At 38.0% G+C, this 26,038-nt stretch overlaps 1 protein-coding gene across 2 annotated transcripts in view; it reads right to left on the reverse strand.

Annotated features, from left to right (window-relative positions):
• The window catches only part of LOC120531435 (aryl hydrocarbon receptor-like), a 124,994-nt gene that overhangs the window by 395 nt on the left and 98,561 nt on the right, over window positions 1-26,038 (reverse strand). The window contains exons 4-11 of one of the 2 annotated variants that reach the window (XM_039756856.1): window positions 25,390-25,479; window positions 22,219-22,339; window positions 21,981-22,126; window positions 19,009-19,211; window positions 18,284-18,393; window positions 17,374-17,515; window positions 15,340-17,263; window positions 1-4,241 (exon numbers count right to left, since the gene is read on the reverse strand). The exon at window positions 1-4,241 is cut by the window's left edge and continues 395 nt beyond it. In XM_039756856.1, coding sequence (XP_039612790.1) covers window positions 4,125-4,241; window positions 15,340-17,263; window positions 17,374-17,515; window positions 18,284-18,393; window positions 19,009-19,211; window positions 21,981-22,126; window positions 22,219-22,339; window positions 25,390-25,479 — 2,853 coding nt within the window. In that variant the 3' untranslated portion in view covers window positions 1-4,124. Of the gene's footprint in view, window positions 4,245-15,339; window positions 17,264-17,373; window positions 17,516-18,283; window positions 18,394-19,008; window positions 19,212-21,980; window positions 22,127-22,218; window positions 22,340-25,389; window positions 25,480-26,038 lie in introns of both variants that reach the window. The other variant, XM_039756855.1, reaches the window with a different exon arrangement.

Raw genomic sequence — 26,038 nt, forward strand, 5'->3', positions numbered from 1 at the left:
TGGCTGTTGTATTAGTGTTGCTGGAGAGGTCACTTCTGTTACTACAGAACAACAGTGCCAGTTATTAGGCACTGCCTGTTTACAGATGGCTGTAGTGTAAAAGCACAGTTTTTTCAGTTTTTGCAATTCTGTAATAGCCGCTCATCTCTTCACAAGACCTTTTGCACATATCTGCCGCTCTTCATTTTATTTTATGTGCCTGGTGAGACAGATCATTTAGAAGAAAGCCACAAGTTTCAGCTTTCAGGCAACCCTTTTTGTATTTTCCCACCTTAACAATACAAAACTAAAACATGTTTCAGTTATGAAACAAATCCTAATTTATGTAGGAAAAATATATATATATATATATATATTCTGTTTAGTTTTTAAAAGAATATTTAAACCTTTGCAAAAGGTTTTTATTGCAGAATAAAAGAAGGAATATAAGCATTACAGTGATTTGGGGAAGCTGCAGAAATATTTTGTTAACCTTTAGGAAGCTGCAGCTTGTTTTTTTTGTTTTTTTTGTTTTTTATCTTAACCGACGTCTGACACTGCCTCACCTCTCTCCAGTGACTTGGGCAGTCACCTTTCACTCAGTTTGTGTATAAAGTGTACTCAAAATAAAATAAAAACCACATTGACTCTGAACAAAGGTGAACAGTGGTGGCAGAAAACCCAGATAGGCTTGAAACTTCACAGCAGCAGACAAGTCGTGCCACCAGAGCAGGAGGTGCTGTTGTCTCAGTACAGCTTAATGGTAACTACTGTAGGATAGTGGGGACTTTAAACTGCAAGGATCAGTGCCCACCTCTAACACACTGTGTGATCATGAACAAGTCACTTAACCTGCCAACTTTCAAAAATATATAAATATATATATATATATATATATATATATATATATATATATATATATATATATATATATATATAATTTCATATTTGTACTGGTAAAGTGCCTTGGGGAATTGTTTGCTACACAATAGCTTTATATAAAATTTATTTAATTTTTGTGCATATGGAAAATCAGTACAGTATTTGTTTTGATGATTGATTTTTAAATCCTTATTGCAAGTTAACCTAACATTGTGAAACTCACTTTAACTGTTTCAAGGTCACAGTGGAGCTGGAGCCTGTCCTGGCAGCAGTGGGTTTCAAGCAGAACACAAGACTGGACAGGGCACCGTTCATGCACACACCCATACTCACGCATGGCCTGTGTCATAAGAAGCACCCTTAAACTGGATTTACTTAAGGTATACATGCATAGCTAGGTTTTACTTTATAATCCTGAAAACACTGCATTAGGTTCTGTAAGGAGTGTGCTGAAGAGCATGGGTGACAAATAGAATTTTTCCTTCAAAGAAATGTGTTTGCCAACATTCTCCGTGTTTCCCTTAACTTCTGACTTTGCATTGGCTGTATCTGAGTGCATGTGGTTGTGTGCATTGTGCCTTATGATAGACTGGTGTCCTGACCAGATTCCTGCCTTGTACTCCTTGCTGCTGGAACATGCAGTTGCTGAAATGATGCTGGATTGTGTAATCCATGGATGGATATTGGTGTCAGCATTCATTTTCGTAGCAAGTCTTACTGGCCTTCCATAACTGTGACTGACTGTGATGATGACAATAATGATAAAAAATAGCTTTTTTTCCTCCAAGCCCAGTGATTCTGAAATTCAGTTCTGAAGACCCCCTGTAGCTGCAGGTTGTTGTTTCAAACAGTTTCACAATCACTGAGACATTTTACCTCAAATCACATTTAATTAGCTGGTCTTTTCTTTCTTTTCTCATATTCCATATTCAGAGGAGCACAGCCAACTGAATTTTACGTTTACAAATATTTATATTAAGGCTTTATAGGCGTAAACATCTTTTGTTGTTTGCCTATTAATTTGCCTTTTTCCTATGTAGTTTGCTCTATTATTTATGACAACTTACAAAGAGCAGAGCAGACACCTGAATGAATGACACTGAATGCTGAAAGGCTTCGACTACTTCAGCATTAGGGCCACTAAGGTTCTTACGGTATTAGTAAATGGCACATTAAATAATAACAGGCAGAAGGGAAACTATGATGATGAAAATCTGAAAAAAATAAAAAGGACAAAATGTATTCCTTGCTTGTTACATTCAAATACAAATTTACTAGACTTAGCTTTGTAATTTCTACAGTGACCCCCAAACATCTAATACTGTGCAGTAACATCTGGGTTAAATAGTATAAAAGTCCGACTAAAAACAAAAGTTGGTTGGAGCAACAATCTGCAGCCCCGTGAGATCCCCTGGATGGTGTCTGGAAACCTATGCGGTAACCTTTTCAAAGTGTAGCTATACAAAATTATTAGTCCAAACAGAGATGGAGTAGACATTACAATAATATATGAAATGGCCGATGATTTGTTGGCTTCTTTGACTTCATTGTAAAGAAGGAATATCAACAAGAAGCAAGTGTACCTACTATCACACCGAAAATGCAATCCTTCTTCCTTTTTTCAGAATTGCTTTGTATTTTGCTGTAACACCAACCATTTAGACAGAAGAGGTTCCATAACAATTTAGCTTGCAAACATTCTTTGATAAAGTGGAGTACATGAATAAGCTGGAGCTTCGGGAAATCTTTCATTCATTCATAAAAGCAGATACTTCAATTAATTTCAAGAAGAAATTCCAGGCTGTAAATATGAAGCAAAAAATACTTCTAAAGAGTGAGAAGCCACTGAATTAGATTAAAATAATAGATCTTTTCACTTTATAAAACATTGTTGGTTTCTAAACACTAATACAGAGTTTATATAGTGTAACTCTTCACCATTACATCTGCACCTCTCACTCCATCCAAATTTCTAATATGGTTCTACCCAGATCAGTGAAAGAGCAAAGTGCTATGAGAAATCAGAAAAACACAATGGTTAGAAGACATAGTGCTGTGCACAAGCTGCCACATGTTGTCGCTTGCAAATACCGAAAATTTCATAAAAGGGGCTAAACTAGACAGGGTCATTTGCCCAGACCAGCCAGTAATTATAATATTGCGTGAATTGTTAAAGTCAACCAGCTAAAGAATGAAAGAGCAAAAAAGAAAAACACAGTATAGCCCCCAAATGACACATGCACAAGAAGCCACCATGTGCTAGTCAGCAAACAGCAATAGCCCTGTGTAAAGTGATGCATGCACTCTGCTTTATTGTGCACATGATACCTACAGTGACCTGAAAAAAATGGCTGAGGGCTAAATGACTTGCATCTTCTGTTGTTTTGCTGAGGCTGACATTGCACTCTGTTTTGTATGTTTTAGGTGTCTACTCTTTGAACTTGAACTTTCTAGATTCTACTGGTGCTCACAATATTAACATGTAATAAAAGCAACACTCCGGCTCAGTTTCCCCTTGTTGTGAACTAATAATAATGTAAGCATTCATACCATCTACTGTTCATGACAATGTAAGTGTGAAGGTCAAGACCGACTCTAGCCTTGACAATAAATGAAATCACTAAGTAGCGTGTTACACATGATAAATTCATCATATACACAGACAGGTAGCAATGTGAGTTGTATCTCAGCCAAAAGAAAACTAAATAAAAAAAGAATGGCAGAGTAAATCCAATTCGGAATGGTTTAAAAATCAAGGCAGATGTAAAAATATAAAGTTCAGTGATTGGGCTGCTGTCCTGCTAAAAAGTGCCCAGATTTTTGATAATCTCTACCCAGGGCAGACTGTCAAACTGAATGTACCACTCAAGAGTCAGACATGATTGCAGTTCAAAGCACCCTCAGAGTCATTCTCTCTGGGAGCATATCCAGTGTGTCTGAAGGGCATTAGTTACCTTAGCAAGGCAAATAAAGTTTTGTTTTTTTTTAACATCCACCGTGTTTTATTCCTCAAACGTTTCAGAAATGTAAAACACAAGGCAGATATCAATCACATTTTTATGCTTTTGTATGGTTACATCCAAGGTGCTTTCTTACTGGCTGACTAAAGATTGTCGGATGCCAGAAATGTCTTCTGCATGCTGCCAAAAAAGAAATGAGCAAAGTGTTAGCTTGTATTAGTGACATTATGCAGGGAAAGAGGCCATTACATGGACTCTGCTTGTCACTCTTCCTCATTCAGTGTTGCCCATTATTCTGTCCAATTAGAAGTCACAACAGCTAGTCTTGCCATCACTGTCCATGAAATATGCAGTCACATTATGAAGAGATTTACATGGTATTGAGAGTCTGCCTCCATCATCTTCAAGAGTCTGGACTGGCTGCTGAAAGACAAGAATGAATTTTGTTATGCTGTAATTAAAGAAGCAGAGCATAGAAGAATGGCAAGTGTAAAAATGAACAAACGTTTTTTGTGCTTCACCTAAGGAAGCCGGGTGACTACCTACTATGTCACCAGGACCTGGGATGGCTACCTGTACATTTACATAGGACGCTTGGCATCGTTCTTTCAGTAAAAATTCAGTGTGAAATGCATTTATGCTTTAATGGATATGAATAATAAAGGTACAGTCTTAGAACAAGTGCTGCCTTGCAATCCCCATTTGCAGGGCCTTATAAGAACACAAGATTAGCCAGTGTCAATTATTGTTTGCTGCTTTTTAAGGATGTACACATTATACGTTTAGAAATAATTTGAGCTGATTAATTTCTGCCAATAAAATAGAAAGTTAAATAAAAATCAATACATTCAATATTTAAAGATAGCCATATAATTTGAAATTATACTTCATGTATATGGAGGACTATTTCGGACAAAGTTAAATAAATAAATACATGCGCAAATAAATAAAAGTATTGTGAAATGTGAGCATAAATAAATGCATCATGAAATGAAGCCTTAATAAATAAATGTATCATGAAATGAAGCCTTAATAAATAAATGTATCATGAAATGAGAGCATAAATAAATAAATGTGTCACGAAATATGTTTTTCGTTGCTTATTTATTTATTTATTTATTTCATTTTGTCCGTAACATTCCTGCAAACCATCATGAAATACGAATTGAAATAAAACTGTCACTTTCACTCGTCAAAGTTGAGAGGGTGGGCTCTAACACATCCTCTAGTTACTGATTGGTGAATCGATAGCACAAGAATTAATTAGAAAAATGCTTACTACTGCCGATGAAATGGATTCTGGCGAATATTTTGAACTGAACAACTTTGGCACTGATCAGAGCTGTAGAGTTGTTTGAAAAAGTAGCTGCGAATATGCACCTGACTTTATACTCGTAAAACATGGGTCAAATACTCAGTTCAAAATATTAGTTGGAGCTGCTTTGGGCATTCCATGTCAAAATACCTAAACTAATACGGCCGTTGCAGCTTACCGTATATCAAACTGGCTCATTCGCCTTGTGATCGTCTTCTCCGATACACCATATAGATCTGCAATCTGTCGTACTTTTAAACTGCATAACAGAAGGTGTTCTATTGACTCAGCTGGAATGTCAAAGGATAGACGTCCAGAGCAGGGAACTGTGTCACCTGAACTGGAGTGCAGTAGAGTCCGTTCCACCTGTTCTTCGATAATTTCAAAAATAGTTTCATCTATATCGGAGTATAAAAGGGCCAACATTGTAATTTCTTCCGATAAATCCATTTCATCGGCAGTAGTAAGCATTTTTCTAATTAATTCTTGTGCCATAGATTCACCAATCAGTAACTAGAGGGCGTGTTAAAGCCCACCCTCTCAACTTTGACGAGTGAAAGTGACAGTTTTATTTCAAGTCGTATTTCATGACGGTTTGCAGGAATGTTACGGACAAAATGAAATAAATAAGCATTGAAAAACATATTTCGTGACACATTTATTTATTTATGCTCACATTTTTACAGTACTTTTATTTATTTACGCATGTATTTATTTATTTAATTTTGTCCGAAATATTCCTCCATACATGTAAGGCAATTACTTGGTTTGTTAAATGTTACATGCATTTTATATACAGTAAGATACAATTAATGAATTGTCTGAATTTAACTTTGTCAGCAATTATTTTGTAACAAGTGTGGACACAGATTGGCTGCCATCCTAGCCAGAATGTATGGTTCCATTTCTGCCTGGGAAGCCTTTATAATGGATGGATGGAGGGAAGAGGCCTCCTAGGGCCATATACATCTCCATTGTGTTAGATGGCAGGATCCCTCTGGTGGATCTCCCATTAAATTATTAAACTATAAAATTATTTTTATCTGCTAATTTTACAAAAATTACTGAAAGCAGAGATGCTGTGATTTACATGCACCATTAAACTCCATATTGCTGATGTACATCCACAGTTAAGGATTGTCTACTCCAGTATAAGCTGTGACAGCTTCAAAAATTGCCAAACTAACAAAGATAAGGCTTGGAAAAGATCACTAATAAAAGAGGCCAGCAAGAAGGTAGGACTACTGAAAAGAAATACAGGCTGCTAGCTAACTGTTTAGTTTGACAGTGGTGTCAAGGAGCACAGCAGAGTGCACACATTCACTTGGAGTAATGTAAAGATATTGCTCCAGTGAACCCTAATAACTGCTGATTTACAATTTTAGAAGAACTCAAAAAGCAAAACCTGACAAGCACAGGATATCCCCTGCAGTATGTAGATGATAGTGTAGTGCAGGGGTCTCAAAGTCCAAATTTCTGAAAGCAAACCACACCATGCTCAGCAATATTGCCTAATCACCAGTAAAGTAACAGGGAAATGGTCATTTTATAAAATAAGACTTTTATACTCAGCTGTCACATATTCAGTGTTATTTTTGCATTCTTAGCCATACATAGTACATCCATAGATATTTAACATCCTTTGATAGTCATTTCATGTGTTTTCCAGATACTTGGCTACACTTCAGCTCAGTCAAGCTGATAATATTTGATTGAAAGATTGAAGAAGTCATTCTTAGGATTGCAGAAAGGTAAGCATAACTTAGTCTAGACCTGTGCCTTAATTTTTTTTTAATGTTCATAATGAAAAACTGTTTCTTGCATGCATACTGTATGTGTTGCTAAATAGTAACATGGTCCTCTTGAAGATTTTTGAAAAATCTAAACAGAAGGAGGCAGTGCTCTGAGATACTGTCTGACCCTGGATTGACCTCCTTATACTTTTTCCAAGACTTAGCTGCCTGTTACATTGATGGTCAATAAGCTCTATTTGTGGATCGTTTTGGAGCACTGCCATTTTTACAGTAAAAGGGTCTTTAAACAGCTTGGAAATGATAATTGTGTATTCTGAAATCTGCAAACCAATGCTTAAACTTCTCCATCAGCTGATCTATGACTATATTATACCCTGCTCCACTAAATGGAATTATTTATTTATTTACTAAGAATCTGCATGCAGGGAAGTGATAAATATTCTTACTTCCCGGCATACTTAATGAATGAAGAATGGTTTTACACTAACATTCATTACTGTAATCAGCTAATCATGGCCTTACAGATTGAAATTAAGTGCATTCACTGCACCCAGGGATGGGGAGATGCATCAAGAATTGGTTATCTTGCAATATGTGGAGTTTCCATTTTACACAATTCCATAAATGCTTTGATTGGTGATCTCAACTCAAGAAATCTTTTCAAAACATGTTCCGCCAATAAAATAGTATGTCTGTGAAGTGAAGTTAAAGGTATTTCTGTATTTAGCATCAATATCTTTCAGAAACACATGAAACTGGTGATGCTGCAAGCCCCTTGATCACACAAAACAAACACATGTAACAACAATTCACATCCTGTTTTCAAATTTCCAACCCCAGCTACATAACACCTGCTGGTGAGTAATGCACTGCAGTCCAGTTACTCTAGGGGTGTTTTCTTCCTTTTGCTTCTTTTGAATAAGTGCTAGTTCCTATCAGTCATTTATAGTCTATTATGATGCCTGTTAATCTATCTCATGGGAGCCAACACCTCTGGATTGCTTCTGACAGTGACCTCAAAACCTTTTCCCCTACAATGAATTCACATTTAGCAATTCTTCAGCAACCTCAAAATAGTCATTTATTATGATTACAAACACTACTGTAATATCTCTGCTCTTGTCAAGCACAAACGAGTACACACTGAATGATAATAATAATAATAATAATAATAAGTTATGTAGTGCCTTTCATACACTCAAGGACACTTTACAATTCAATACAAAACAGTAGAAATTACATACATGAAGAAGAATAATACTCATTGAAGAGATGTTTTTTTAACAGATGTTTGAAATTAATAATAGATTTTTCCATTCGAAGGCTGAGAGGGAGAGCATTCCAAATTTTAGGGGCCATCACTCTGAAAGCTCTCCCACCCATAGTTATTAACCTGTATTTAGGTACAGTATCTTGCCGTTCGATGATCGTAATGCACGGGCAGGAGTGTAAGGAAGCAGCAGCTCAGACAGATAATGAGGGGCTAAACCATGAAGAGCTTTAAAAGTGAGGATATTTTATATTTTATTCTTGAAGAAACTGGTAACCAGTGTAACTCATAGAGGACAGGAGTGATGTGAGCAGATTTTCTAGTGTTTGTAAGTAAACGAGCAGCAGAATTCTGAACATATTGTAATCTGTTGATATACTGTATTTAGTCGGGAGGCCATAAAACAAAGCATTGCAATAGTCCAGACGGGTAGTGATGAAAGCGTGAATGAGTGACTCAGTATCTTTCACACTCATATGATGACTAATCTTACTAAATCAGAAGAATCCAAAACCATTGTCTAAAACTAGAAAAAAAAATTAGATTTTTCTTTTGAGGAATAGTGTAGAGATTAAGATTTTGACCATTTCAGTTATCACACTGGACTGTACTGTACTTAACTGTAATGTGATCTACAAACTCAAAAAAATTCTTTTAAAAAAAAATCCAATCTGTGATCAATAACAATGTGAGACAGATAACCAACTGGTGTATCAGCAGACAGCCAAGACAAATTTAGAATATAAAGAAGGGAAAAATAGTATCTGTCTAATATGTACTATAATAATAGCATTTAATTATACTGTGATTTTGAAAAACACTTTTAATGAGGAAGTCCATGAAGAACCTACGAGAGTTAAGTATTGGGGGAGCAGTATGAAAATGACAGAAACACACAAAACAAAGCATTATGGTATGAGTGCAGGTTTCTGATTTAAAGTGAAGACTCAAGTGCTTTAGCCTTTCGTAATCAGTATACTGATCAGTGTTTTTTTATTTATATGAATTATTTATATAAAAAGAGATAACTAAGCAAGTTAGTCATATTTGATATTAAGACATAATTAGGTTGTTTAAAATATATCATAGAGTTTAAATGTAAATATTACACATAGCAGGGGTGAGAAAGCAAATCAGATACAAGAAAGGGTGCTTTGGTGGGTTTAAACGGATCAAAAGAGGAATTTAATAAATTACACTTATCCTCTCATCAATAATATAAGACTCAAAAGGATAGATTCAAGTAATGACATAAACTGCAAATGGGATGACACTGAAAATATTTAACCCTCTGTGGAGTAGTGACTAACATTCAGTTCATGAGAACAAGGACATGCCCCAAAAAAAGAAATGTTCAGTAGTATGATATTAGAACATTAGAAAAATTCCCACAAGAAAAAGCCCTTCAGGCCAAAAAGAACTTGCCAATTCTATTTACCTAATTTCTACAAAATAACATCAAATCAAGTTTTGAAGGTTGCTGTCTTCCCACTCTGTAATTTTTTCCATGTGTTTGTCTATGGTTCTCTGTGTGAAGAAAGATTTTCTAATGATTGTGAGAAATCTGCCCTTAACAACTTTCCAGCTGTTTTCCTGTGTTCTTGCTATACTCATTTTAAAATAACAGTCTTGGTCCACTGTACTAAATCCTTCGATAATTAATAACACTTCAGTCATTTCTCTCCTTAACCTCCATTTGCTTAAATTTAAATGTCTCCACTCCTTCGAAATTTCCCTATAACTTATCCCCTGCAGTTCTGGAATTAGCCCAGTCACTTTTTTGTGGACGGTATGTAGTGCTGCTATGTTTTTTTGTTTTTTTTTTTTGTAGCCCAGGAACTAAAACTACACACAGTACTCCAGCTGCTACCTCACAAATCAAGCCAAGTCAAGTTGGGGAGCATGCACTGGTACAGTGTGTTGCTGCACCCACTACACAATGGAACAACTTGGGATCCCGGTTTGCAACCCCCTAGGCAGACCCACAGTCCAGTCCCACCCCCTGGAAATGACCTTCAATCTGCCGCAGCCAGGTGTTACATGGGCGACCCCTTGGCCTGGTCCAGCCACTCGGGTCCCCAACAATGAGGATCTTACAAGTTGGATCACCCTCGGGGAAACTCATCACATGGCCGTAGTGCTGTAACTGACACTCCCTCACAATGCAGGTAATGTGCTTCATTCAGGACTCCATGAGCAACCGCTCATTCGACACAAAGTAAAACCAACGGTACGCAAGGATTTTCTGGAGAGACACAGTACCAAAGGAGTCCAGTCTTCATCTCAGGTCACTAGATAGCGTCCATGTCTCACAACCATATAGCCATATAACCATCGTAACCATATAACCATATAGCTGCCTCAGTCTATTACATTATATACAAATTGATAGTGACAAGTCTACTATGACTCCTAGGTCCTGCTCATAAGCAGAACTTTCAAGTTTTAGACCTCACATTGTGGTAACATTTTTACTTTCTATGTGTAATACTTTACATTTACTTGTAATAAATTTCAGTTGCCACAAAAATGCCCAATCCTGCATGCTGTCCAATGATTTAACTTATTAAATATTATCTACCATTCCATCTAGTTTGGTATAATCTGCAAACTTAACCAGTTTGTTACATATATATTCCTATTCAGATTATATATTATTAAAAATAGCAGCAGCCCTACACTGACACTTTCAACATCACCTAATTCATAACCCTCTGCTTACTGTATTTTATCCAGTTCTGCACTTATCGACACACTACAAACTGACCTGCCACTTCTTTTAGTTTGATGCCCAACCCCTCATGTAAGATCTTTTCAAAAGTTTTTCTAAAAACCAAAATACATAATATCATATTCACTTCTCTCATCCTATCCTTTTGTTGTTTCCCTCATAGAATTCTAGCATATTAGTAAAACATGATCTCCCCCATCTGTATCCCAAGTTACCTCCTGTTCTTACCATGTGATGCTCATTATTTCTTTAAATAATTCCTTCTATTAATTTATCTGTGATGCACGTTAAGCATACTGACTGAAAGTTATATGGATCTGCTTAGTCACCTTTTTTGTAAAACATGACAACATTTGCTATCTTCCAATCAGGAGGACTTTCTCCAGTGTGCTGTGACTAAAAGGTTATATTTGCACTCACCAACTTCCATAATCACTCAAGGATAAATCTTATCCCGTCCAGGCAATTTGTTTGATATCAACCTTTCTAATCCAAGCAGCAGTTCTCCTTTGACAATTTTTCACGAAGTCAATGTAGGCTCTGATCGGGGCTTTCAAGAGACTGAGCAAGGAGTCTGAGTGACTGGGCTTGTGAAGTGTCTTGGATAAAAACCAATATCCAGGCTTTTAATGACCTCTTAGGCACAACCATCAGCAGTGTGCATGTCTGCGGAGAGGTTGTCAACCTTTAGAATCTTTAGAGTCCTGGTATTTCCTGCCTGGCTACATGGTTGCGAGATATGGATGATATACAGTGACTTGAGACGAAGAGTGAACTCCTTTGGTACTGTATCTCTTTGGCCCTAGGAACTCTGCAACAGGCTGTCTCTTCCTTGTATGACCATAAGAAAGTGATGTTCTTTGCGAAATTTCCAGTCTTGGGCAGTCTCGGTGATGGTTGGAGAGAGTTCAATTGCAATATCATACACATAGCTGGATTCAGATGCTCCACCGAGTGTCCGTGTGAGTAGTTGTGTCGTGTGTGGATATGGTGCTCAAGTTTCATAGCGCTTCTCAAATTTTTCTTTGCAATGAACAAAAAAAAAAATAAGGAATGGTTTGTTTATCTTCTTCTTCTTTCAGCTGCTCCCGTTAGGGGTTGCCACAGCGGATCATCTTCTTCCGTATCTTTCTGTCCTCTGTATCTTGTTCCTTTACACCCATCACCTGCATGTCCTCCCTCACCACATCCACAAACCTTCGCTTAGGCCTTCCTCTTTTCCTCTTCCCTGGCAGCTCTATCCTTAGCATCCTTCTCCCAATATACTCAGCAACTCTCCTCTGCACATGTCCAAACCAACAAAATCTCGCCTCTCTGACTTTGTCTCCCAACCATCCAACTTGAGCTGACCCTCTAATGTACTTATTTCTAATCTTATCCATCCTCGTCACACCTCAAGGTATCCATCTTTAACTCTGCCACCTCCAGCACTCTGTCTCCTGCTTTCTGGTCAGTGCCACCGTCTCCAACCCATATAACATAGCTGGTCTCACTACCGTCCTGTAGACCTTCCCTTTCACTCTTGATGATACCCGTCTGTCACAAATTACTCCTGACACTCTTCTCCACCCATTCCACCCTGCCTGCACTCTTTTTTCACCTCTTTTCCACAATCCCCATTACTCTGTACTGTTGATCCCAAGTATTTAAACTCATCCACCTTCGCCAACTCTACTCCCTGCATCCTCACCATTCCACTGACCTCCCTCTCATTTACACGCACGTATTCTGTCTTGTTCCTACTGGCCTTCATTCCTCTCCTCTTAAGAGCATATCTCCACCTCTCCAGGGTCTCCTCAACCTGCTCCCTACTATGTCATCAGCAAACATCATAGTCCACGGGGACTCCTGCCTAATCTCGTCTGTCAACCTGTCCATCACCATTGCAAATAAGAAAGGGCTCAGAGCCGATCCCTGATGTAATCCCACCTCCAACTTGAATGCATCCGTCACTCCTACCGCAGACCTCACCACTGTCACACTTCCCTCGTACATATCCTGTACAACTCTTAAGTAATTCTCTGCCACTCCCGACTTACTCATACAATATCACAGCTCCTCTCGAGACACCCTGTGATATGCTTTCTCCAGGTCCACAAAGACACAGTGCAACTCCTTCTGGGCTTCTCTATACTTCTCCATCAACATCTTCAGAGCAAACATTGCAAAAATTAGCAATCCTGGAAAAAGTTTATTTCGGAATGAAGGAAAATTACATGGTGAAATCATTTGGGATCGCACCTTCAATGCTGCCAACAATTTTGAATGGTCAAAAATAAAAAAGAAGACAAAGTTAAAGATTGGGCATTGGAACCAGAATGAAAAAAAAATTAGAAGCATGTTTGTATTTCTATAGAAAAGAAAAGTTAAATCTAATGTCACATTTTCATTCTGTAATCATGCCTGCAATTCTATACAAAAAGTTACATCTAACATCTTATTTTAAAGTAAAATATTTTTTGCAGTTTAAGAAGTGCTGTTTTTTTATACAGATATTTTCAAGCTTGGGTCACAGAGTTAGTTGCACGAGGGACAGAAAGGTCAGTCCAGGTTTCCAAGGAAAATACAGGTACTTTATTACTGTATAGAGAAGGCAGATACAGTCTGAAGACTTCATTCAAAATAAGAGCTGTTACTTCAGCACTCAAGCACACGAGATAGTGACCACAAAACTGGCAACTGTCCTGCTTTAGCTCCCATCTTCAGATTAGAAGAGTAACAGCTACTCGGAATCACCGCTTGGCTTGGCAGACCGACCAGGAGAATGTGCGGGAGTGCAGATCAAAGCCCAGTGTTAAATTTTCTAAGCATCATGCAATAAGCACATTATGTGGTAAGCCTGATTCTGCAGAGGACAACAAATTACTTTTCCCTTGGTTTACTGCTTGCCAGACACAGCAGAGCAGCTATGGAGCTGTCATTGTACCGCTGCTGTTAGAGATGGAGTATCGCCGGTGACCATGGTCGTAATAGTATACATATTTTCCCCATATTCATTACAACGAAATTTCCATTATAACAAAATATTTTTGTGGTCCTATGAATTTTGTTATGACAGGATTCCACCTATACTAGGTCTCCAAAACACAATGGTAGATTTCCAGTCATAACATTAATGTGAAGTATGTATTAGCTTATAAACATATACTGACAGTAAGAATTTTTTTTGATGCTCACTGATGAACATGGGCTTATAGGATCATTATTGTCACATGTACAGTAAACATCTTATTTGCATGTTCCAATTAACATGCAATACATTGCCTCTCTTCAACACAATGATTAGCCATCATAACCCCTTGCCATGAAACCTCTATTTTACTACCTGAAAAATCTCAGGACATATTTGTCATTAACAGAATGAGGACATTTATATTATACATATTTGGATTTGCTTCTTTTCCAATTTATAAGGCATTGCATAAGTTAATTCTGAATCCACATTCACATTTTGCAAAAAGACATCGCCAAAATCACCTGTACCACCAATGTCATTCAGACACAGCTGTAACATAAAATTCCCAAATTTGATTAATTAGATTCAGGGATGTAGGAGGCTAATGGCTTATCCTAGCAGTGTGGAACACACAGTTGGAAACAACCCGGCACAGGTTACCAGTCAGTTCTAGAATCCAGTTATGTACACAACCACCTTGGCTCACAGAATCACCACTTAGCCTAACACACACATCTCTAGGGTTTAGGAGGAAGACAAGAGAAAAATACACTCATTGATGCAAACTTAATACACTGAATCTTTAAGGCCATTGTGCTGTTTGACTATTTAAAAACCCTGTTAAAATTTCATATCCAATGATCCAAGGCTTTGACCTGTTTAAAATAATACCTGTATGATGCTTCCATGAAAGAAATATATTTTTAAGGCTAGCATTTCCCATCTGACTTGCACCAAAGATATATGTTTGGAATAAAAATTCATTGACCTATCTGTGCTAACTGGTTGCAAGATAAACACTTTGCCATAATAACCCCTCCAGAAGCTCTGAAAATGTACTGAAGGATAACTACTAGTATGAAAGATTATCAGATTTATAATAGTCAGTTATTATCTACCCTGGATGAACTTTAACAGGCTTGGGATCTGCTAGGAATAAAGATCACCAACTGTAAGCATATAGAGCAGAGACAGGCCTCATCACCACTAACAAATATGCCTACAACAAGGAAATTAAAAGTAATGAAAAAGCAAACCGTTTGTCTTGTGATGTACACTACTGTGTAAAACATACAAATGAAATATATTATACTGAGAAGATAATGCAGTATACAGTATGTGCTGCCTGTCCTAAAGCTGTTGGCTCCAGAACCAGTTATCAGTACCTCTTCTCCAAATCTGCACATCAGCAAACACAGTATTTTATTTAACAGCAATACAGTTAAGGCAACAAAGAACCCCAATTCGCAACTCCTACCACTATTTAACATACCTTAACTGGGATGCTGCAGTTGTAGAAGTGCTGCTCTTTTAGCTGGATCTCAGGAGAAATCCGAGCATGGCAGGACAGAGAGGTGATGCTAATATCATCCTGTGGAATGACTGAAGGCTCGATAAGAAGTTCATTGGAATTATTCTGGTAGTAGCAGGATGCCTGAAGGGGGCTGTTGTCAGTAGGCAAGTTTCTTGTGCCACAGTTCAGAGTAGTGGATCCACTGATGGTGTTATATGGTAGCAAGGGGCTGTTGCCATATAAACAACTAGTGGATGCAGGCACAGCCATGCTGTCTATCTGCGTTGATGCCTGAAGCATATGTTTTGCTTGCTCAATTCCTGCTCCAATTGTGGTTGACTGAAAAGTGCCATTTTGTAATGGATTGACTTGCAGTGCTGAAAGTGCCTGGGACTGACTGCAGTTAGATGGAAGGACAGATTGTGTGTGACTGCTAGCTGATGACTCCGTACAGTATGGTTTACCATTGTACACAGACTGATGCTGGTGTTGATGCAGCCAGTTTTGCATTTTCTTAAAATGTTCTGAATTCACAGGCATCTGAAAGGGTAGATGTCCCATTCTTTGGCCTACTGACCGATTTCTTTCAAAAGAATTCTGTAGAGAGTGCCCTTGCTGGAGACATTCGGGGTAACTGTTTTCCAAATGCCCAAATGTTAATTGGTCCTGTTGGCCAGTCAGCATTAGCTGATCTGATGTTATCTGGGCCTGACCACCACATGTGTTTAGCTCCATATCCATAGGATAAGTAGAGCCTGTTCTGTTTTTGGGGTACGCAGGAAATGCACCTAGAGACATCTGACAGGACTGATTTTGGGTGCAAGAACTTGTCATAATTTGTTGCCCTTCATTTGATAAAGACAGAGACCGGCCCTGTGGCATTGACTTGTGAGTAGAAATGCCAGTGTCATTTTGGGTTGTTGCTGTATAAGCAGACAAGGGGTTGAAATGATACTGAGTATTATCAGAAACAGACTTGTGATGTACTCCACTGGACAAATGTGGTAATGAAGTGTGCAGGAAATGGTCTGGCACACTTCCACCCATCACTGGATTAGTCTGGAGACCATTGCTTTCCTGGCTTGTTGGATGCAACAGCTGTGATCGTTGCTGGCACTGGGTTGATGGCAACACGCTGTTCAGTGAACCTTGTTTTGCAGCTGACATGTCATTTGATCCTTGAGAATATATAGAAGGATTCTTGGCTGTCGTAGCAAAGCCATTTTGATTTAGGCAAACTGGAATGACCTGCTCATGGTGTGTAAGTGAATCATGCTGAACTGACCTCAAGGTATCCAGTTGAACTGACTTATCATTTTTCTGTGTAAAACTATCACTCATTCCATTAGTGTCCTTGAATAAAATATCTTCTAAATAAGAAAATATGTCATTGTTGAGAATATCATTTAATTCAATGATTAAATCATTGCTGAAGTCCATCTTTAGTAAGGCATCTTCCCACTGCTGCAGCTCTGTGTTGTCCTCCAAATTGTTCAGTGTATTGCAGATATCACTATCGTTGATCAACTTCTCCAGTGTGCTGATCATGTTAAATGCTTCATTCTCCTCTTTGATTGGTGGGCACTGGCCTTGTGGCTGCCACCCAGATGTAGTTAAATTCATGGTAGAACCATCAGGCTTAAAAGCTTTCTCAAGAGAGTATTGAGGAGTTACACTTGCGTGGGACACATAGATGGCCTGGTCCTGCTTCATCATGGCACCCAATAATGAATTTGGATCTAATGGTTTCTGTTCTGATGCAGCACTCTTTTTATTCCTCACTCCTTTGTCAGAAAACAATTCTCCATTGAGGCCATTTTCATATAGGACTGCTTCCCCTGTAGTAAAACTGAAGGGCAACCGCAATGTACGCTGACGCAAATGTTCCTCCCCTTCATCATTTCTGAAAAAGAGAAGCACAAATAATTATGCTAGTTACTGTATTGAAAGCATCTCTTGGGCTCACTCACTGTGGAAACAGTGTCCAATGAAAAATACTTTGCATCTACTCACGTTAAGGCTCTCTGTCTAGCGATAATAAAATCTGGCCTTCCTCCTTTGTAGACCAGCCTGGCATTAGCTTGAACCCAAACCCATCCTCTGTGTTTTGTCAGCAGTCTGAACACTGTCAAGCCACTCTCTCCAGATTTTATCACTGTAATTAATATTTACAGTTACCAATATGCATATAGAGTTGACAAAACACATTTTTCCTGACCAAAAAAGGAAATAATGGCATGATGAGGGTGAATGTTAGAAACAATGACATTTAAAAAATAAATTATTTTGAACTTTATAGGGAGTGATGCAGATACTATTGTACGTCCAGAGAAATGTCAAAGAAAGCAGGAAAGGAAAAGGGCCAGCTGATTCAAAAACAAGAGGCCACAGAATGCAGACAAGTTTCGCTGACATAATTATAATTAGGATCTACTGCCCAACATCTTATATCAATATTCATTTTGTACAGTGGATATAGATGTTTGGAGACAAAGCCTATGCCTGAATATGAAGCATCAGTCATAGTCTGTTTTCAGATTATATGGGAACTATTTTGGAGCAAACCTTGAAAGCCTGATGTTTCCTCAGCACTGTAAAATGGAGGCTGTAATGTATTTATGTGGAAGTAGTGAAAAGCAGTGTTGTTGCCTATTGCAACTAGGAGGGAGATGAAGGAGGAGAACAGCTCAACAGTGACAAAAGAATAGGTCAGAGATTGAAGGAGAAATATTTTGTTAGTATCAGTCATTACAAGTACACAGACATTTTTCCAAATGGTATTCAAGATTAACTAAAAGGCAGGAGAGTTTTGTCACTGTGAGCACTATGTGAGCTGGTGCTGGTCATGTACTTTGTGAATATTATGAGTGCTAGAGACAATTTTTCAGCAAAGATCAACTGTATTCTTCAGGTACAGACTTACTTCTTGTATGGTTTTCTGCACAATACATCATGTCAGCTGCATGAATAAACTGGTATCCAGTGCCTCGCATACACAGCTCTGCTTCTGAAAATCCCAGCACCACTCTTCCCCTAAATGAAGGCAAAAGTGAGCCAGCCATGACTTCAGAACAATATACAGTATATCAGAAAAGAGCTCCACTATACTTCACACACTATTTGTATTCTATTCTCTGCACCACCTTTTTAATCAGACTAAAATGAGAAGGAACACTGCATCTATGTTTTCACTTTTTATTAATAATATTAACACACAAAAACAATGCAAATCTGTTCTAGTTCCTAGTGAAATAAAAATGAACCCAACCTATCTAGTTTGAAGAATAAGCAAACATACCTGGGAAATCCACTAATTAAATCATCTGATCAGCTATTCTTTGAATCCTGAGAATGGGCACCAACTTTCCCTGTTGTGATAATTAAGCTAACAAAGCAAAATGCTTTAAGTTTAACTTATTTATATTCACAATAACTTACACTGTGAAAAAATATATATATATATACCGTATATATATACTATATATATATATATATATATATATATATATATATATATAGTGCAGTATGACCCTGTAGTTAGGATATAGCTGGTTGGATAATGGATGGATGGATCATAGTTTGAAACTCTTTCATTTGAAGACTACATAACAACTGTAGCCAGCACCGGACAAGCCTATCTGTTGTTACCTGGCACAGCATCCCATTGGAGTAAAGTCCAGCTTATGCTTTGTTTGAAATATAAATGTCTTGGTTCTGATCTCAAGGATGGATGGTGGTTGCAGTGGAGTAGCAACTGCAAACAAAGCCAGCTGGGAAGGTATCCTGGTGCCATCTTCAGACATCTTATTTTGTCCGTAAAGAAATTTCAGCCGTCCTTGAAAATTAAGTGCCTATGCAGACAATAAATATGCACAGAATTAATCAATTTATTAAAATAATAATTTTCATTACTATAATTATAATAGCAGAGAGGGATGTCTGTCTTGTTTGTCAAGCTCTGGTGCACCTTCTGCACAAGACTAATTTGAGATCATTAGAAGTTACAACATAACTTGTGCCTGAAATGTTTTTTCTGCATCTAGCGATTACACACACACTTTGTAAAATAGTTTATACATGCCATGTTTGAACAAAATACACCAATATTATAAGGTTTTAAAAGAAGACCAGCTGTGTGTGATAGCTCTGCACTTAGTGTCCCTGCACAGCACTCTGCTTTTCTCTGATAGATCAAATCACAGTAAACTTTATATGCAATGTGGTTGATTTTGTTTTGATTTACTTCTGTATTTCCATGAGAATTTGCACAAAACTCATCCTTATCTTAAAAAACAGTACTAGAAATACAGTATGTGATAAGGTGAGTATTTCCAGATTGTTTTGTTGTCATAAACATGCATTGGAAACATGGAAGGTGTGGCTCAATACTTGACAATTGTCTTGGCTTGAAAATGGATATATTTGGTAAGTTTTTAAGCTTTTCCCTATGTTCTCCATATTCTCCATTTTAAAGCACAAGAGCAGGCAAGATATTTTTTTAAATTTACAGAAAGCACTTAACTTTAGAACACAATTTTGCATGGTTTTTGAAGAAGATACCTTTCACTTGAGAAATATGGAACTTATCCTTTAAAATAAACTGTGAGACTGCAAAAATATAACCGATTTTTATGAAATTGTCCAAGCACTGCAGAAACCACACTAGCCACAGTATGTATGTGTGTATATACAGTGCATTCAGAAAGTATTCACAGCACATCACTTTTTCCACGTTTTGTTATGTCACAGCCTTATTCCAAAATGGATTAAATTCATTGTTTTCCTCAGAATTCTACACACAACACCCCATAATAACAACATGAAAAAAGTTTACTTGAGATTTTTGCAAATTTATTAAAAATGAAAAAATTGAGAAATCACATGTACATAAGTATTCACAACCTTTGCCATGAAGCTCAAAATTGAGCTCAGGGGCATCCCGTTTCCCCTGATCATCCTTGAGATGTTTCTGCAGCTAACTTGGAGTCCACCTGTGGTAAATTTAGTTGATTGGACATGATTTGGAAAGGCACACACCTGTCTATATAAGGTCTTACAGTTGACAGTTCATGTCACAGCACACACCAAGCATGAAGTCAAAGGAATTGTCTGTAGACCTCAGAGACAGGATTGTCTCGAGGCACAAATCTATGGAAGGTTACAGAAAAATTTCTGCTGCTTTGAAGGTCCCAATGAGCACAATAGTCTCCATCATCCGTAAGTGGAAGAAGTTCGAAACCACCAGGACTCTTCCTAGAGCTGGCCAGCCATCTAAACTGAGCGATTGGGGGAGAAGGGCCTTAGTCAGGGAGGAGACCAAGAACCCGATGGTCACTCTATCAGAGCTCCAGAGGTCCTCTGTGGAGAGAGGAGAACCTTCCAGAAGGACAACCATCTCTGCAGCAATCCACCAATCAGGCCTGTATGGTAGAGTGGCCAGACGGAAGCCACTCCTTAGTAAAAGGCACATGGCAGCCCGCCTGGAGTTTGCCAAAAGGCACCTGAAGGACTCTCAGACCATGAGAAACAAAATTCTCTGGTCTGATGAGACAAAGATTGAACTCTTTGGTGTGAATGCCATGTGTCACATTTGGAGGAAACCAGGCACCGCTCATCACCAGGCCAATACCATCCCTACAGTGAAGCATGGTGGTGGCAGCATCATGCTGTGGGGATGTTTTTCAGCGGCAGGAACTGGGAGACTAGTCAGGATAAAGGGAAAGATGACTGCAGCAATGTACAGAGACATCCTGGATGAAAACCTGCTCCAGAGCGCTCTTGACCTCAGACTGGGGCGACGGTTCATCTTTCAGCAGGACAACGACCCCAAGCACACAGCCAAAATATCAAAGGAGTGGCTTCAGGACAACTCTGTGAATGTTCTTGAGTGACCCAGCCAGAGCCCAGACTTGAATCCGATTGAACATCTCTGGAGAGATCTTAAAATGGCTGTGCACCGACACTTCCCATCCAACTTGATGGAGCTTGAGAGGTGCTACAAAGAGGAATAGGCGTGCCAAGCTTGTGGCATCATATTCAAAAAGACTTGAGGCTGTAATTGCTGCCAAAGGTGCATCGACAAAGTATTGAGTAAAGGCTGTGAATACTTATGTACATGTGATTTCTCAGTTTTTTTATTTTTAATAAATTTGCAAAAACCTCAAGTAAACTTTTTTCACGTTGTCATTATGGGGTGTTGTGTGTAAAACTTTGAGGAAAAAAATGAATGTAATCCATTTTGGAATAAGGCTGTAACATAACAAAATGTGAAAAAAGTGATGTGCTGTGAATACTTTCTGGATGCACTGTATGTATGTATATTTACTTGTGCATTTATTCCTTTATGTTAATCTTACTGTTTCATCTTGCATGTATTGTGTGTAGTTTTTTTGAGTTGTCTGTTACACTGCAGTCCTCCTTTAAATGCTTGCTGGATAAGAATACCTACACAAGTATCTTAACTATGTCTCAGCAGCAAGCTGAAAACCTCTTTATTTTAATATTGTTTTGATTGTTGTGATCAAATTATCTGTAATAAAGTGAGAGGATACAGAGGACTGAGCAACTAAACATATACATATAAAAGAACATACAAAGTAAGTAAAACGGCAGTACCATACCAGGAACCCTGAAGAATTGTCTAAAAGACAGCGAAATCGGCAGAAGAAACTGCGCTCCAGAAAAGAGGAGTTCTCTGGTGGTATCTGATGAGGATCATAGTTTACAATATTACTGGAAATCCCAGGGCCATTTTCATCATGTAACCCTTTATGAAAAATGAAAGCCGTTAAATGGTATTGTAACTCAATATAGCTTATGTCGACTTGCATCAGTTAAAAAACAAAATACATCTCTCACCTTCAGTCCCTGGTTCTCCTTTGAAGGGATCAGGATTTAGAGCAAAATGTAGCTGGCGTCTAAACATAGCTCGGTCATCTGTGTGGATCAGTTCAAAGACACTCTGGTGAAGCACATCTGACTGTGTAGAAGAAGAAGGAAAATGTGTGAATACCTATTGATGGGATAATTTACATTTGCTTGAGTTTGCACTCCGATTATATTTAGGTTGTGTCTTCAAAATTATTTTTAAATGTACAGTCATTTCAATGCTGCATCAAAGAACTCTTAGTGACAGGAATTTCTAAAGCTCTGCACTTCAGTACTGGCAAATTCCACCTTCTGCTCACTAACCATCCTTGCATTCATCTATTTACTGAACCTTTATTCACTCCAAAAATACTGACAAAGCCAGGGAAACAGTGGTTCCTGTTATCTGGCAATTAGATGCCACAGGGGGATATCATTATATACCCAAGGCTCAGGATGTGAGTGCCCATTTGGCACCACAGTCCTTTAAAATAATTGCAGATAAGGTATGTAATTTCTCTGTAGGGGTGAAGAAGAACTTCCAACATGAAAACAGGCGCTGCATCCTTTAAAAAAAAACAATGCATGATGTACCTCCTCCCAGTACCTCTGTCCACCCTTCAGATAAATTTCTGTCTTATTAAGTCTAATGCATTCATTATTTTTCCAAGGTCTCAGGGACATGTATAATGTCCACCTGTAAAAGGAATGATAGTCCAGTGCTAGGCACTTTAACACACATACATAAGGTTAATTTAGTACTGCCACTCCATGTAATTATATAACTTTGGATTAAGAAAGGAAACCAACGTCCTACGGAGAAATACATAAACACAGATGAATAGAAGGTAATCGGCTTGTAATCATACTGAGAATGTATGCTGTGAAATGACAGTTCTAATACGATATTACTTTCGTCTGCATCATGAAGACATGCTCTGTACATTCTTCCTGTCTGTCTGCAAAAATATTACTTAACTTGGAGCATTTCCCAAATCATAAAATCATTGGGAAGGCTTATCTCTTTAGATACCAACTAGTGTTAATTAGACTGTAGGCCTAAACAGTCATTTTAATGTATTCAACACTAATAAAAAATGGAAGTAGATACAAACCAAGGGACAGTGAAGAATGCTTGTGTGGGTTGAATGTGCTTTTCCACCGTTATCTGATAGCAATACAGATTGACAAAAGGAGCAGCAGTTGTCACTAGTAGTAGTAGCAGTAGTTTGTCCCAGGTACAGAGATCAGAGAAATGTTTACTTGCATGTTTGATCAACATGTAATATGTCGGCACTCTCCGGGATCAAGAAAAACAAGAATTTACTAAAATACGTATCTTCATATGTGGCATACAGTGGATTCAGAAAGTCCAGAATGATGATGCAACAACAAGATTTTATAAATATTTGTAAATATATTTAAAAAATTTAAATATCACATTGACAACAAGTATTTATACCTTGAGCACAGTACTTAGTACTTGGAAGCGATTACAGGCTGGAGACTTTCTTGAGTATGACGTAACAAGTTTGCACACCTGAATTTGGGATTTTCTGCCGTTCTTCTCTGCAGATCCTCTCAAGTTCTCTGAGGTTGGGTAGAGCTTGTCTGTGGACAGCTATTATTAGGTCTCTCCAGAGATGTTTGATTTGGTTCAGCTTTGGAGCCCAGTTGCTGCGGTGGTCTACATGTGTGTCTCCACTGACGCAGCACTCATTACAACATGCAAATTATGCATTAAGTTTCAGTTATCAATTTTATCTTTTTATATTCTCTCATTGTCGAATCTTTTGTTCAGTTTCTTTTGTTCTCTCCCTAAAAATCCAGTGGCAGTTGAAAACATTCAGACTGAAGAAACTGGGGCTGGGTGTTTTAGGAAGAAGTCCTGTGGGTAGAGCGTTTACAGCGCAGGATTTAACCGCTGTTCACTACACACTTTTTAACTGGATGTCCCCAGACACGTGTTGTCATCTGACAATCACATGTGGCCCCACAAGGCTGGTTGTTCCTTGACCCTGACTAGTTTCTGCCACTGAAAACCAACCCCACAGTATGATGCTGCCACCTCCATGCTTTACCATTGGAATGATATTGTGGAGGTAATGAGTAATGCACAGTTTCCTCCACACATGATACTTAGAATTGAGGTCAGTCCATTTCATCTTGATTTCATCAGAGCAAAGAATCTTGTTTCTCACTGTCTGAGAGTTGTTCTGACCTCTCTGCCATAAAGGACAGATTGGTGGATTGTTGTAATAGTGGTTGCCCTTCTGGAAGATTCTCCCATCTCCATACAGGTTCTCTTGGGCTCCATTGAGTTCTTGGTCACCTCTCTTACTAAGGCCCATCTCCCATGATTGCTCAGTCTGGCTGGGTGGCCAACACTAGGAAAAGTAGTTTTTCCAAACTTCTTCTGTTTTAAGAATTATAGAGGCTGCAGTGCTCTTAGGAATCTTTAATGCTGCAAGAATTTTTTGTAGTGTTCCCCAGGTCTGTGCTTTGACACGATCCTGTGTCTAAGGTCTGCAGGCAGTTCGTTCAACTTCATGGCTTGATTTTTGCTCTGATACACAATGTCAGCTGTGGGACCTTCTATAGATGTGTGCTTTTCGTAATCATGTATAATCAATTGAAATGACCACAGGTGGCCTCCAAACAAGGTGCAGAAACATTTCAATGATAATGAATAAAATCGGATGCACTTCAGTGAAATTTCAAGTGTCATAACAAATAGTCTGAATATACTTGAGTCATTGTGATATTTCAGTTTTATATTTTTAATACATTTGCAAAAATTTCTAAAATCCTGTTTTTACTTTTTTATCTTGTCATTCTGGGGTATGAAGTGTTGTTGATGTGGGAAAAATACATTTCTGTGATATTGGCACAAGACTGTAACATAGCAAAATTTAAAGAAGTAAAGTAGTCTGAATAACAGACTGAATAACAAAATGTGAAATAAATGAAGAAATCTGAATACTTTCTGAATCCACTGTATTTACACTTGCCATGTATGACATAATATAACTGTCATTGGGCAACATGCAAATGGTAACGATCAGTTGAACACAAACACAGAACACACACTACATTTAGTTGTGCACAGTAAACAGAATAAAATATTAAAAAGTACAGGCCGCGAATGTCTTGGGTATTTACCTGGTGAAAGCCAAGATAATCCTGTATTGTTGGTGATGCATAGAACACATATCCTTCTGCTGTGACCACTAAAACAAAGCCATTCAGCGCCTGCAAATAAAACAATGTAAGACATTTATATTTAATAAGGCAAAATGACTGTTCGCGTGAACCCTACAAAAAAGGGCCTTTTATATTGCCTTAATAAGTTTTTCATAGTAAACTAATCAAAGATTATGTAAATGTGATTGTTTTTAAATGGTTATCACTGCAAATATTTCTTCAGTTTTTGTTGGTCATGTGTAAAGAAATATAATTAACATTACCAAATTATTGTTGCATGGTTCCAAAATAACTTGCACTGTAATTTAGGAGGACAGTATATGTGCATAAGCAAGTATTTAGTGCATGCCATGAGAGACCAACAAGTCTGAAAAAACTCTTTGAAAAGGACAGGCCATGTACGTATGCTGTGTCAGCTCTTCATGCAAACAATTACAGTTTCACTTAAGTCCTCAGCTTGCAACTTCACAAATTAAGGACAAAATTGTGTCTAAAAAGGTGATCAAGTTTTTAAGTAACATTTTTTCTGAAACAACAACAATAATAATCATTCTTTACATTTATATAAGCACTTGTCTCACAAGTCAAAGTGCTTCAGGAATCACTT

The sequence above is a fragment of the Polypterus senegalus genome, chromosome 6 (assembly GCF_016835505.1).
Source record: "Polypterus senegalus isolate Bchr_013 chromosome 6, ASM1683550v1, whole genome shotgun sequence".
In the NCBI taxonomy this organism is placed as follows: domain Eukaryota; kingdom Metazoa; phylum Chordata; class Cladistia; order Polypteriformes; family Polypteridae; genus Polypterus; species Polypterus senegalus.